This window comes from Lissotriton vulgaris, chromosome 3_1, assembly GCF_964263255.1.
Source record: "Lissotriton vulgaris chromosome 3_1, aLisVul1.2, whole genome shotgun sequence".
Taxonomy (NCBI): domain Eukaryota; kingdom Metazoa; phylum Chordata; class Amphibia; order Caudata; family Salamandridae; genus Lissotriton; species Lissotriton vulgaris.
This window is the reverse complement of record NC_141689.1, coordinates 1,669,207,467-1,669,223,709: the sequence shown is the minus strand read 5'-3', so window position 1 is coordinate 1,669,223,709 and position 16,243 is coordinate 1,669,207,467. Positions and strand designations below refer to the sequence as shown.

Sequence of the window (16,243 nt, the reverse complement as noted above, 5' to 3'; positions counted from 1 at the left end):
GGGTTTGCATTCTAGGGGCTCACTAGAACCCTGTAGGGAAGCAATAGTAGAACGCTGGGAAATCAATTGATAGACTGCACAACATTTCTTGTTTATCTACACACTATTAAAAATGTGCCAGAGAATTCAGAAACACTAGTCCAAAATGAAGTAGGTGCATAATGGCATATATTATGTGCAAAAACAAAGTCAAGCTAGAGAGCTTGTATATAGGTATTATGCACTCTGCTTTGTGGCTATTGTACTACGGGGGAGATAGGTGGGTGTGCACCATGAACACTGAATCCAGAATACTGTGGCACGCAAATACTGTGGACAAAATATTGAGTCCATAATATAAAAAGGTAAGTAAGTATAGCTTTTCTATACATAATTACACACACACACACACTAACAGGGATAGGAATTCCTCAGATTTATTTTCTGTAATAAATAACTTTGCACCCATTTGACAATTCTCCGTACATATTTGCATACCTATAGCTTTTTCTACATCAGCAGATGATGCAAAGTTTCATGGTGATTTGTCAAGGGGAAGCAAAGAAAGGGGGGGCGGCAAACTCAAGTTTTTCAACTTGAATGAATTTTTTTTCTTTGTACTAATGTTGTTAAAAATCGCTACTAGGACTGCGTACATATCTATGTTGCCCTTTAGTTGGAATGATTTACATGGGTTTCATTTTTGCCAAATTCCATATGTAAAATCTTCCAGCGCCAGGGCTGTGCACACAGCTTAATGGTTTATGAGGTTCTTTAACTTGAATGCATTCTTTTTAATTGTACTTAGACTAAAAGTGAAGCAATGCAAGATTTAGGACAACGCTGCTAAAACAGTCACCATTGCACACAGAGTTTTATCTTTTTAATGTATCCTACCCTGTATGGCCTTAATGACAATAAATAATGTTGCCTTACATTTGTGGCATTTCGCTTAAGACAATGCTGCTAAAAACCTAACTTTTGCCCTTCAGTTTAAATGATTTTAATAAGGCAGAATTTTGCTAAATTGCATCTGCAAAATGTTTTACCACCAGCAAACAGCTCTAATCCCAAAAACAGCTGTTTTTGCCGAATACGCTGCCGCGGCTGAACTGCTGTTTTTGCCAAATACGCTGCCGCGGCTGACCCGGATAATGAAGTTGCTCTGTGCTCTCGACTTTCTAAAACGTGACAACGCATTTACTGCCATTGAACGAGCCCTGTTTGCGTTTTTGAACCAATATTTAAAGCGTCCTTTCAATTGAAGTCCCAGTTTTCAACTTCGACAAAGTGTCGTCATCAATTGATTTATTTCACTCAGCATCACTGACCTTACTAGGAAGTGTATGTTACACTATTTTAAAGGGTCAACATTCAAATGCACTAAATCCATGTCCTGATGATGGTCTTATGAAATAATACCGCAAAGACCGAAACGTCGACAATTGTGTCTAATTCTGCACGTGATTCACCTACCACGATTGATTTTCATCTACTTTTTGATTTGAAATCATTGTGTTATTATCTGTTAGCAGTTTAGACTTTCTTTCTGATATATTGGTGGAACATACAATACACTCCCTGTATATCTGAAATGCATTCTTCTGTACCCTATTTTATCAATGATTAATGTTTTGTCTTCAAGTAAATAACAAACTTTTTGACTCTAAATACCTGGTTATTGTATTCTTTCTTATTATGTTAGTGTGGTAACATTATTTTCTTGCATTATAAATTTATTTGCTTCAGCCACTAATCCATAACAGTGTGAGTTCTCAATTAACTAGAATCCCGCATTAGCTGAGATTTGATAACATAAACAAAATCCTTTGCTGGCCCATTTTCTCAATCGATTATCTGCCCAAGCCCGCAAGGGTATATTGGGTTGCTCACCCTCTCTCAACTCTGCCTGTGAATCCAGCAAGGCTGTGAATTGTATTGAAAGTAGAGAGCATGCTCAGATTATACTAGCTCGCCTCAAGTGGAGGAAGGATTTAAGGTCACTGTGAACTGTACATTCTTGTGATTGTACCAATGTACCAGTGTTAGTTAAAGTTTCCTTCCAGCGTGCGATGTGACAGGAAGGAGGAAATAGACTGAAACATTTTTCCTAGTTAATGTTGCTAAAACATATAATTGTATTAATCATTGACGCTTTCGTTGTTGGTTTGGAATTTGCAATGAGAACAGGATGGTGAGACCCTCATGCCATCTATGCTAACCAATCAGGTACAAGCTGTACTGAAAAATGCAACATTATTAGTAACCCTGGGCAAAGCACTACGCTACGCTCGCGTAGTTTGCGAAGTTTGCGCAACTTTGCACTACGCAAACTGCACATAGCACAGTGCAAACATGCGTAGTGTAGGGTAGCGCAGGGGTACTTGACGTTGAGGACCGCAAGCAAGCAAAATGACATCCTCGCAAGACTTTTTCCTTGTTCGCGATCAGCAACATCAAGTTGCCGATCGAGAGCAGGGAAAATAAACCTCCCGGCGAGATTCTCAACGCGGGGAGGTCAGGTTTCACATAGCGACTGGTCGCGCATGCTCGCGACCGCTCGCGATGAGAAACTACCAGTATGTGTTTAGAAAGCTGCAGCTTGAGTAAAAATCTACTTGAGCGGCAGAAAAGTACCGCTCGCACTGTGCTAGATGCCCTTTTTAATGGTTGCACAGTGCCGGATGCTTGTCCACACTGTGCAATCAATGAAAAAAACATCTTGCACAGTACGAACATGCTACTACGCAGTTTGCGTAGTGCTACGCGTAGTGCAAAGTGCACTTTGCGTAGCCATGCGTAGCGCTACTTCACGAACTACGCCCACCCCTAAATTAGTATAGTCAGCCAAGAACTAGAGTATAAATAATGACCTCTTTGGAGGCGTGTTAGCTTTAGGAGGCGTGTAAGCTTTTAAGAGGGAGCAGATTAGACCAGACATCATATGGGTTAGGTACAAGAAATGTCGCAGGAAAATATTGTGTCAGAGGCGAGGCAGAAGGAGGGGTTCTTGCTCACATTTTTTCAGAGAAGTCCTTGCACGTCATATTTTTGCCAAGGCAGATCGCATTCCTCTGTGTACTTGTGAAGGGCGGGCTGTTTTGCTCCTAAGCACAGACAGGCAGATTGATCAGACCAGGGCAGATAGAGCAACAGATAGAAAGGGTTTTTAGATTTAGATGCTAAAACTCTAAATTTATGCTTTGACTAATTAATTAGTTTTGAAAAGATGTATTTGTCTTATGCATTTATTTCTCTTTATGGGAGATTTTTTGCCAATTATTAATTATTGATTAGCCTTGCAAGACTCACTCTTTTCTTCTAAACTCTTTAAGAGTTTTGACTGACATTTTGCGCCACATTTTCAATTGATGCTTTATATGCATACTGCAATATGTTCTGTATTAATGCTATTTTTCCTAATTTTCAATTATGTAACCTGATTGATATTTGACTGATGAATGAAGGGTCAGAAAAACTTCACTTTTAACTAAGAAAATAAAACCCTTTAAAATACTCAACAACTCTGTTTATTGGCTTAAATAATAATTGCATTTTTGACTGTTCATGTTTATGTACAGTCTCCTAAAGGTAATACATGGTGTCAAGGGCCCAACACCTTTTCAGCTGTAAAATAGAGGTAGATGAGGTTTTGCATTGAGAAATTACAGTGAAATTACTGCTGCATCATACATAGCGATGACAAGGCATTATGGGATTGGCTAATGGCCTTGTTGTTTTAAGTACACTTTGGCAATGTTCTTGGTTAGGGCCTTAGATATTGGTAAATATTAGGATTTATATTTTTTCCTACCTATTAAAACGTTATCAAAATAGTAATAGGTAGGGAAAATTATTATAAGCTTCAATATGTTTTTTACGAAAAATCCTAGGGAGTACTGCAGTACTTAAACATAAATGAATAAGGATTAAAAAATACACTCTGCTACGCTATATTTCGTAAATATAGTGCATTACAGTGTATTTTCAATCTATATACATAAAAACGAAAGTATGTCTGTTTGTCCTTAATGCATTGCTACACCATTCATCCGATCGTCATGAAACTTTGGGAAGTTGTTGAGTACACTCCCGATAAGGTTTCTGGCAAAAAAAAAATAAAAGAAAGAAAAATGTGTTAAATATCGGCCCCCCGGCCCCCCAGGGCCCTCATAATCTTTCCAATACTGAACGTTTACAGTTTCCGGTGCGACTCGCTTTTGCAATGACCATCAACAAAGCACAAGGACAATCGCTGCAAGTGTGTGGACTAGATTTGGAGAATCCGTGCTTCTCACATGGACAACTGTATGTGGCCAGCTCACGTGTCGGAAAACCTTCCGATTTATTCGTGTACGCACCAGAAGGAAAAACAAAAACAGTATCCACAAGCACTCGAATAAATAAACAGAATTAAAACAACACTTTAAAATGTTTTCCATATTAAAATGAATAAGTTTCAATAAAAATGACACAATGTAAATTGAATGTTATCATAACAAGTTTCCTTAAATTTCCTTTATTCTGAGATCGCAGCAATGCGCGACGGGTAAGCTAGTTTTTTAATATATTTAATAATTTCCCCAAAAATCTATGGAGTACTGCAGCAGTCCTTAATTTGAGCCGATGATTGCCGGTGCTTGGCTCCGGCACTTAATTGTCAACAGTGGCACCTATGACAGTCTGGTATATGGTGGGGTTGTTTGTCTAATTTCGGGACAAGCACACCAGTCTTTTAATAAATATTTATATTTATATATATTATATTTATTTCTTTATTTTATTTTAATAAATAAATACATATTGACAATGAATAATACCTATCACTCAAGGCATTCTTTTAGCTTGGGGCCTGGGATAGTCTGTTTTGTCACATTTGTACGAGTGTGATAGTAAATAGTTGGTTTGGTTCTGTCACTGGCAGCACTGACGGGCCAATGGGTGACCTCCTGACGAGGACCCTGGAACTTATTTTACAAATTAAGCACAGTACCACAGTAATACCTACATATTACTGTGCTAATTAAAAAAAAATACATGTCTTAAAATATTATAAATACAGTGTACTACAGTATATTTCACTAATATAGCATACTATAGAGTATTTTTAATGTTTTATACATATTTTTTTAATATTCCTGTAACTACTGCAGTACTTTGTAGGTACTAGCGCAGTTATGCGTAAAGCATTTTAACAATATACACTAAAATATAAATTAATTAGACAACCTACTACCACGTTAATAAAGTAGTAATTGGTAGGGAACAACAATAAAAATCTACTACTTATCTATAGGCCCTCACCCAGAATCCTGCCAAAGTTTGCTGAAAACTACAAGCAGCCTTTTACGTTTTGTAAATACAGCCATTAACTGATCATATACTGACTGGTCTTTGGCATGTACCACAGTATACCACAAAGCTGCCACAGCATACCGCAGCACAATACATAATTAAGTAGTTTCAGACTACTTAAACTATTTACACCTTTTACCACAAATTACTGTTTACACCCCATAATCTGCATTCCTGCCACATTTCACCTAATCTACTTTCAGGCTACGCGAGTTTAGAATACCACACTCCACTCTCATTCCACTCTATGCCATTCCAATGAACAGTATTCTACTCTACGCCATTCCCCGCTACGTCACTTCACTACATGGCACTCCACTCTCCGCTAATCACCTGTACATGAGTCCACTCTACACCATTCCATTGTAAGCTATTACACACTACACAACTCCATTCTCGACATTCCAGTCTATACCACTCAACTGTATGTCCCTCCACTGTACACTAATCCACTGTACACAACTCCACTATACACCACTCCATCCTATGCTACGCCACACCATTCTATTGTCATAATTATTTTTATTGGAGATCAAAGGTAGCCAATTTCATAGGATAAAAGACAATATAGTAAATATAAATCAGTATATGACAAATAATATACACCTGTAACATATTACAGAAGAGGAAAAAAGAAGGAAAAAGAAAAGGAAAAAGGAGAAGGGAAAAAGCTATATATAGGGAGGGAAAGAAAAGAGAATTAGAATTTCAGGAATCGCGAAGAAAGGGGGTCCACACCTGCTGAAATATTTGTTCTTGGTCTTGCATCCTATAATTTACCTGTTCATAGGATGCTGTATCATCGCAACTCAACTTAACGCCTCTCAACTCCACACCACTCCACTCTATGCTATTAAAGTCTACCCATCTCTGCTGTATGACACTCCACTCTATGCTACTTCATAGTACTCAACTCCACTGTATGCCACTTCACTCTAAGCCACTCTACACCCCTCCATTCTACGCTGTTCCACTCACTCTAAACCACTCCAGTCTACAACACTACCTTTACAACACTGCCCTTCACTTTATCTATAACACTCCACTTAACAACACTCCACTGGATGGCAGAACACTCTGATTTAAAACACTTTCTATTAAAAAATTAAAACCATTAAAAATCAATGAAAAAAACAAAGGTTAACACTTATAGTTACAAAAACCTTATTTATTCTTCCAATACAAACAAAATTTAAACTACACAAACATTAGAAATTCAAAATTACCTTAAATGTATAATTTGCTGCACCACCTCCAAATTATTATATATTGATAACATTACCTATAAATTGTGCCCTAAGTAACTATTACTTGTGCCTTAGCAATGTACTGCTATTTACCCCACATATTACATCCCTCATTTTGTAAATATGTTTATTAGGTTTTCACACATCTGAATGTACATATAATATATCAAACCTTCAATAAGTAAGATACATCATGCCTCTATGGAGTCAGAGATCACAATTGTACATATTAATAATAGACGCATTGGGATCTCCATATTCCAATAGATATACAGTGTTTCTGAAGGCATATCCCCTTCCACTACAGTGTACAAGGACAATCTTGTACAGTATAAACTCTCTAATAAGTTATAGAACAAACCTTATACCATAAATAAACACCTGAAATATTTGGATCTACGTGATTATTGAGTCCCTTAATTGCCACGTACAAGCTTAGGAGGCCGGGTAGAAATTCTACCCTATGCAATCAGGAATATGTCATAGTCACAAAAAAATAAGCATACCAAGTATAGGTCAACTGTGATGTGGTCTACAGTCTCACATGAGTCCCTCATCTCCGATTAGGTAGCGTACAGCACCTACGAGGGCATTGAACAGCCGACAGACAAGGTGTTTCTCCTCCTGCCCATGAATCTGATGTGTCAGGGAGGGAGCAGCCCAACAGTCTGGATTATTGAAGGCATCAAGCACCCCTGTCCATAGATGCGATATGGGGCGTCACCTCACACCCCTTGATTTCTCCCTTCACAGTGTTAATTCCTCTGCCCTCACCCTTTCTTTAACCGAGGATTCCCATTGATGCAGTACCGGGCCCTTCACCATCTTCCATGTCATGGTAATCTGCCGTCGGGCCAGAACTAGTGCCAAATCTACGAAGCAGCTCCCTACCTTCTTGATTTCTGGCCTAGAGTAGGATCCCTGCAAACACATCTCTATGGTGCAGGTCAAATCACAGTGGAGTGTTTTGGCCAGCTTTTGCAATACTGTTGTCCAAAATTCCCGGTGTGGGCACAAGACCAAGTCATATGGCAAAAATCCACCTATTCTTTGGAGTACCTAGGACAATGCCTGGTCTCCCCCAACCATTAAATGGCTGTGAGTTTTCTAGGTGTAAAGTATGTTTGATGAAGAAAACTGAATTGTATATACTTGAGGCGAGTGTTACGGGAGAACTTCCATGTTTACTCTAGTATTCTCACCCAGTCATGATCAAGAATGTCCTGACCCAACTTCCCTTATCATGGTGCCCCCAAAGCATGCAGTGGTTTAATGCCCATCCCACTAAGGGCACCAAAAAACAACATCAACAAATGTCTCTCGTCCTCCATGGATAACAGCAGTTGGAGTACCGCATGCCCCTATCCCAGAGGGCAGAAGATTTCCTAACAAGTGCTTCATAACAGAGGAACTGCCCTAATAGCAAACCATGTGCCTCAATCAGAGTTTCCAGCGGTTTCAGTGTGGACGTCTCAGAACAGTCATCCAATGTAATCAGTTCCGCCTCCGTCCAGCTCTTAATCTGGGTCACCAAGAAAATGGTTGGGGATCTCCATGAGGCAGGTCCACCAGTGGGAGGGCTGGGCATACAGTGGGCAGTCCCTTGTGCAATGCACACATTGCCACCAACAGCTGAGAGCCATGGATAATAGCAGGCTATTCTTCCCTCTCCCTGGCACCCGGCGCAGGAGTCGTGCCAGCAGCGCCCCCCTGATTAGGCTCCACCCAAGGTTGTGCCGATTCCGACACATTCTATCCATCTCGCCACCTGGTGATCCTCTGGAGTTGGGCAGCTAGATGATAGTTCTCAAAATCCGGCGCTCCCAGACCGTGTCTGAAATGGGCGTCTTAAGAACGTCCAAAGATACCCAATTGCTTCCTCCATCCCAAATAAGTTCTCTGAGGAGCGAGTCTAGTTGTATGAACGACTCAGCCAGAACCCACGCAGGAAGATTAGTGAAGTAATAAAGTACTCAGGGTAACATGATTATCCTGGCAAGCGTTATCGGCTCCAAAAGGGGAATTTTCAGCATCCGCTAAAAGGCAACGCACCCACATATGGAGCTCAGCAAGGGGCCCAGGTTACCTTCTTGGGTGCCCTCAAGCTTGTGGTAAATCTGTATCCCCAGGTATCGGAAGGTGTGGGGGGCCAACGGATAGCCTGTCCCAGATCAGGACGTCTCAGTCTCAGGGGGAAGATGCATGATTTCATCAGATTTACTCCCAGTCCTGAGACCTTACCAAACTCCTGCAGCAACTTCAAAATATAAGGGACATCAGTCCCCACATTTGTGACATATACTAGTAAGTCGTCAGCATACAGGGAGATAATGTGTTCAATCCCATTCAATACAATGCCCCTACCCAGCCTCTCTCCCTGCATAACACTGCCAAGGGTTAAATGGTCAGCGCAAACATGAGTGGGGATAACGGGCATCTCTGTCCGGTGCCCCGGTGAACCCCATAAGAGCCTGAAACACAATGACCTGTTCGCACCCTGGCAGTAGGGTTTGTGTATAGAAGGCGTACCCACCACACACAGGCAATTCCTGACCCCATTTTAAGTATGCTCTTCTCCAGGTATGATCAGTTAACCATGCCAAATGCCTTTTCCAGGCGACCGACACGAGCTCCATCTGCCCCTCAACCGGTATAGATGGAGAGTACAGTAGCATATATAGGTGGTGTAAGTTCATAGAGGTATTGCGTTGCAGTATAAGTCTTAAAGTATATGTTCACCAAGGATAATGGCCTAAAAGCTGTGGCAGATGGCCCTGCGTCTTAAGGAGTGGGACTACAATCACATCCCCATTGGAGGCAGGTAGTTTTCCCCTCTCCTGGGCGGTGGTTTACACGGAAGCCAGCCATGGCACCTGCACCTCAGCAAAGGTAGAGTAAATCTGGCCCGGCGTCTTCGGTCTCGCCATGTCATGTATGGTGCATTTAAACTCCTGGGGTGTGGTTGAATCTCCTAGTACCTCTGATGTCTCCTCAGTAAGTTTGCAAAATTAGGGGGGCCAGGAAGGCTCCCCTGGCCTCCATTGGATCCACTGCTTCCCGTAGAGTGTCATGTAATAGTCTCGAACAGGGTATTGATAGCTGACTCGCAATATATTCCTTGTAACAATGACACCAAAGCGTCTCTAAAAGGACACTGTACAGTTCTCTGGCCTCCGACAGCTGCGCTTCTGTGTCCTGTAAAGGTTAATCCGATTATATATCTGCTGAATAGCACCTTCGAGTTCATTCAAATCCCGTTAAAGGTCTCTCCTAATACCCACCGGAGAACCCAAGCAATATCCCTGCACCAATACTTTGAAGGTCTCCCACTCTACAAGGCAGTCTGACTCATGATCCCTGGTTTTGCTCGGAGTAGCCCGATATGGCTTCTCGGAGGCCGTCTCGGTATGTAGGGTCTTCCAGGTACCTGCAGCATAAAAGTCACAGAGGGACTGCTGGTCTTTTTGTCCTCCAGGCGGATACGCATCAATAGTGGTCTATGGTCCAATACAGTGAGGCCGAGGTATTCCGTATGTTGGACGAATGAACACAGTCAGCTCATGCAAAGTAATCTATCCAAGTGGACATACAGACTAGATAAGGAAGAATAGAAGGAGTATTCCCTGGCTAGGCCATGTTGCACCCTCCATATGTCTTCAATGCTCCAGCTTCCCATCCAGGCTCTGAGCCCCCTCGCTAGTCTCTAGACAGGGCCCCTGGCAAAAGCAGAGTGAAGCAGCCCAAGCCACACCGTTCAAATACCCCCCCAGAAGCTGGTTCCCCTTTATGAGTGTACTCAACTGTGAGGAAAGGCCAGTGAAGAAGATTAGAGGGTCCTGGTTCGGGACATATATGGAGCCTATCGTTAATCGCTTACCATCTAGCCTCCCATCTACCCGGACATACCTGCCCTCCCTGTCAGTTTTAACATGCAACTCCTCAAAAGGGACCCCGTATTGATCCAGACCAGCGCACCCCTAGCAAACCCACAGTACTCCGTAGCATATACCTGCCCCCACCAGCACAGCTGCTGTGCCTCAAGTTTAGTAAGGTGTGTTTCCTCAAGTAAGGCCATGTGAACCGCCCTGCGCTTCAAGAACATATGGACCTTGTGACACTTAACCACTGACCCCATGACTCTCATGTTCCACATCAGAACTTTAAACCCTTCATGTGATGCCACCATAATAAGGATGTACACCCTGCATCTTGGCCGTCCCATCCTAGTCCCCTTCACCCAGGCATACAAATCCCAAACAATAGGATGTAAAAGACCTAGAGTCCAATGAACAAACAGATTCCAACTCCCCAACCTCAGAGCATCCCAGCAACAGTTAGTTGCCCAAACATTGGCATGGCAAACTGGAAGCGCAATGTATTACTAGTTTGTGGACAATGGGAAGTGGCAAATCGATCACGCAAGCAGCGCATGCAGGGACCTCGCCTTGGCCCTACTGCATTAACAAAGGCCACTCACCATCAATTATTCTGGAGAGAGTCCCACCAGTGTGAGCCACATTTCAAGGATACACAATTCACAACCAGACAAGCCAGAGAAAGCTATCAAATCACTGGCAGCAGAAAGGGGTCAGCTATAAGTGGCAAGCAACAAAGCAGGGCACATTCTGGCCAATTGGCCTCCATCTCATTCCATTGAGCAATTTCCCCAGTCCTCCCCCAACAGAGCACTGGTGGATACCCAACCATGACAGTGCAGCAATGTCCCTCACCATCCACACATCTATCTGCCATAAAACTCTCTCACCCACTAAAGTCTGGAATCAAATTGGTTCTTCCGCTGTCTGCGGGATTACTTGGGTCATGCTCTGTTTACTAGTGGCCATCCGAATGTGCACCATCCTTAGAGTTTGTGTGGCCTCTTGTCGGTTATCCCAGAGGCCGCTCATAATGCCCTGGCCTTGTTCGTCTGCACCCTCATAAGTTTTTCTATGGGCTCACGGCATGTGGAGTCCCGGTGGTTCCTCCCATTTTTCGCTGCTCCCTCACCCAAGACCTGAGCCTGGTATCATTCAAAGAAGTCCCAGGCGTAACAAGGGTTCAGAAAAATATGTTGGGTTCTATAGAGCATCACTCTTAGCTTGGCCGGGAATAAAAAGGAGTGTTGCACCCCTGCTTCTCGCAGATCCCTTTTGACTTCTGAAAAGGAGGCTGTCCCAGCCTGGACCACTGCAGTGATGCCCAGGAACATGGTTACTGCTGCATTCTCCATACAAAAAGGGCCAGTCATAAAAGCTGTGTGGAGCAGTGGCTCACGGTCTCTATAATGCAGTAGCCTGGCCACTACCGGACGTGGTAGCTACTCCAGAGATGGAGGCCTAGCCGAGACACTGTGTGCCCATTCCAGTACAAAGAAAAGAGAAAGGTCAGTGGGAACCTCTTCCGTTTTCATCCAATGTTCTAGGAATTGACCAAGTCGCTACCCTCCACACCTTCAGGCAATCCCATGATCCTGACATTATTGCACCGATTGCTCCCTTCAGAATCTTTGGCTCTGGGCTCTATCATTTTCACTCACTAAGTCAGGTCAAACATTTGTTGCTGCAAGGAGCTTTGTGCTGGTTGGAGCTCACCCACAATTGCCTCCACAGCCTTAACCTTGTCTGCCAGTTTTTAGTGGTCTGCCTTGAGAAGGCTCAGCCCCGTTACCACCTCTCCGATCTGTTGCAGGAGCGTTTGCTAAGAGTCCACAATGGCCACCAGTATTTTGTCGAATGTCAGCTGCAGAGCAGGTGCTGGGGGCTCCATGTTGGCTCTTCCATCCTGAAAGCCCCCTGGATCTCCACAGTTGTGCCACCTTCCTTGAGCTTGGTTCTGCCTATTGCCATAATGTTTCAGAGCGTATTGCAGGGCGTTCAACATTCAACAAACAAACCCCCAAACCAGGTGGTAAAAGGGCCACTGCCCCAGCAAGCACGTTGTCAAAGCGCAGTAGTCAACCTCAACAGCATCATGCCTAGTCCAGGCAGCAGGTCCCCACCCCACAGGCATGGGGCATCCTGTTGCAACCCCAGGGAACACAGTACTGCTCATCAGCATGCATATGACACTATTCTACAGCCCCACAGTAGCCCTGCGGCAGTGTCATTCTCCAGTCCAGGCTCATTCGTTATTGCCAGGGCCCTTCTGTCGCTGCCTCCACAAAGTCCTTGCAGTCAAAAGTTACAAAGGGCCCAGTCTCACCCCCGGTCATTGAGCCCCTCCACACAGTTCAAATGCAGTCCCAGATGGGATTATAGGAGGCAGCATACACTCTACCGTCACTTGGTATGTCCACTCCATAGTTCTTTACGCAGTGTCTCTGTCTGGTGGTGGCCCTACCCCAAGCCCAGGCCTTCCTGCTGTCGTGTATGTTCCTGCTGCAGCAGCCGCCATTTTAGCCCGGCTCCACCAGGCAGGGTTCTCCTTTGAGTGCAGGAAGCCTCCTAAGGAGATCAGGGGGTGCAACTCACCCATTCCAAGTCACTCGCTGCACCACCAGGTTGGGGGGAATTCATGTTGCAGGCCAAGCAGCAACTCATGCAGTCATGAGGGGCAGTGCTAGTTTCAGGCCCCAGCCCCCTCTCTGTTCAATTTTAAGCCCCTGAGTGTTGCCGGTGTTCTATGGTTCCCAGGGGTCGAGAGCAGGTTCCAAGCACACCCTAGGGGCCTACTTTTCACTCTTTGGGCATCCGCTCGCAGCTGTGCCCCCAGGTCTCGGCTCCATGACTCCGGTTGGCGGCCTCGCACATGTGGGCGAGCCAGGTGCGGGCCTCCCAGCGTGCAAGCAAGACGCTTAACCGCACCGCGCTATCAGCTGCAAATGCCCCTCCAGGGACAGGATCCCGCCTTGAGTAGCCCGCAGGATTGTAAATGCAGAGAAGAAAGAAAGGGCTGTAATGCAGCGAGAGCCTCATGTGTCCACCATTTTCACCAGCTAAACCACGCCACCCAACATTACATCCCTTATGACACGTTCTATGACATCACTGATAACATCACTGCAACATTTCAAATGACAACATTGATGCCTAAACTGTGCATAGAGGGGTGTGAGTTATTGTTACTATTTATATTACTCTACAAATCCTTGTATCATTTTAAAAAAGAACGTTTTGTAATCATCAACACCATAGAAATACTGTTTGTACATGTGTATATGCACAGAAGGAATATTGTTTGGCCCTAGATTTGGTGCACATCCGTTCAGTAGTTTTTGACAAATTAGGCCCAGATATGCCATTTTTTTGCATTGGGGTTGCGTCACTTTGCAGCCCTGATGAAAACCCTGAGCTACTCTGCATGGTTTGGTAAATACAAAGTCACACAAGGTAGTGCATAAGTCTGCCTCACATTTCTTTGCATTGGGTAGGAATTACATTGGTGGAGCATGGGCGTTGCCCTGAATTCACCCATGTGTTTTGATGCAAATACAGATTTACGAAGATTTGCAAGCCTGGGGTTGCACCAAAATGGTGCGCCTAGAAGGCAAAAGCATAACGAGGAGAACGATGTGTATTTCTCCCTGTTACTTTCTCTTTTCATGTGTGTTGCATTCAGAAGACATTATGAGCCCTGTGACGTTCCTATTGCTGTCGTTCCTTACGCTTGATGTTAAAGGCCAATCTGCAAGACTGTGACAATATCACATTTGATTATAATTCCTGTGCTCTGCAGAGTTCTCGTTTGTCCTGAGGTCACTGCTGATTGCGTTGATCACCAATCCATATGATATATTTCGTCCTCATATTTTGATAAAGCTTCAGAATGTATGCACTCAAAATAAGTTAATTTATTAGCTTATACATCAGTAACTTTGGCAGCGCCTATGCAAAATTACCTGTTTTCTACCAAAGCTTCATACAAAGCAATAAGAATTAATTAGCTACACCGTGCAATTAATTGATTACAGAAATCTGACTGTGCACATGAGCATTTGTATTTTGTGTTCTACAAGGGACAATGATGCATTATTTGCATATTTTCTTGAGCTTAAACCTGGTGTAACTTTGCACCAGTTTTTGAGAGATGTAAGGAGGTGATGGGAACAATGTGCTCTAGTCGGTAAGCAATAAACTAAACGAATGAGAAATCTGATCCCATCTTACCCTCTTGACCATGTGATCGTATTCTCCCTTATCACTTTATCTTCAAAGTTTTCACTTCCCTTCACCCCCACGGTAGATTGTTTGAAAATGGGCATACCTTAGTGCTATGTGCTATATAAACTGGAATTAATAAAACATTTAGGGATTAAGTCATGCTACTTGTTAAAATGTCTATTTACAACAAACGGGTTTCACATTATTTTATACTCAGCAGAGCTGTCAACAGTCTAAACTTCAACCACTATTAGTATTCACAGCAAAAACATACAACCTGATTTTCTAAATCATACCTTTTTTAAAGTGTGTCAAATATATATTCTTTATGTTCGATGCAACATATTCAACATTAAATTATTACTAATGGCCTTCAGAGTCCCTCTTTCTGGAGGAATACCTTCATTTGCTTGCTTGAACATGAAGAAAACACTGGTTTCAAAGCGAAATTTACTAACCAATGGTTTAATAAACTGCTTTAGTTATTGGGACATATCATCTATATACCACTTCTAGTGGAAAATACAATTTTGAGCATATGCCTAAATTAACTTATTTTTAGACTTCTTCTGCTCAGAAATGTATCTGATAGCTCCATCAAAAACACCACCCATCCTTTTCTATTTCAATGAAAGATGTTGACTAAAAGATACCAGAGATATTATGTATAGAGGTGTAGTTTCAATGGCAAGGTTGAAAAGATACTGTATGGTATGTAGTGTTGTATTTATTATTGGCATTTATCATAAAAGATAAGGGTATCCTTACCCGGAATGAATGGGGCTAGATGAAAGAGCCACATTGTCCAAGTTATCTGGGCTCCAGCTGATGCGATATGAATTCTTTTCTTTGTCCTTGCTCAGTTGGGTAACCTGAGAATATGAAGAAAAAAGCTAGTGTTCAAGTCTTGTGCAATAGTACTTCAAATGTAATGCGCTAAGGCCGAACATGGAGGAAGGATAAGCATTTTCCCAAAGATTAAAATACCAAGCAAACACATCAATGGATACACGTGAAATATAACAGCATCTTACATTTCTGTACTGGCAAAGTTATTCAATTGATTTATCACTGGATTTTTTTAGATATTTTTGTTTGTTGAGTCTGCGTGAACTTTGTGCACACTTGAGTGACAAAGGGCAGTCCACGAACCTCAGAAGAGTAGTGATGCATGTCTAGTTCTCTCTAATGGTGACCTCAAACATATGCATAATTATATGTTTAGATTCTGAGTAAATGTACTAGCAAAGAACATGTCTGAGGTGGATGAGGAATTCAATACACATGTGAAATATTCATTTAAGTGTCATCTTTTGTGTTGATGACTTTAAACCTATTTTGTCTACACATTCAATCCCTAAATTTATGCCGGTCATGAAATGACCTGTCTCTGTTTAACAGAAATCCAAAATGAAAGTAAGGGGAAAGCTTCGCACTTAATACGCAAGTATTACTCTGGGTTGCATTTCAGTCTATCATTTTTCTGCTTGTTGTGTCACTACAGACTGGAACCAACCTTATACAAATCAACTTTGGTCATGATCCAATAGGTAAACTCATGCC

The 16,243-nt window shown here is 42.7% G+C and overlaps 1 protein-coding gene across 1 annotated transcript in view; it reads right to left on the bottom strand.

The window, feature by feature from the left end:
• Positions 1-16,243, bottom strand: part of ANK2 (ankyrin 2) — an 874,236-nt gene that overhangs the window by 309,256 nt on the left and 548,737 nt on the right. The window contains exon 26 of the mRNA XM_086962136.1: positions 15,449-15,552. Coding sequence (XP_086818262.1) covers positions 15,449-15,552 — 104 coding nt within the window. The remainder of the gene's footprint in view (positions 1-15,448; positions 15,553-16,243) is intronic.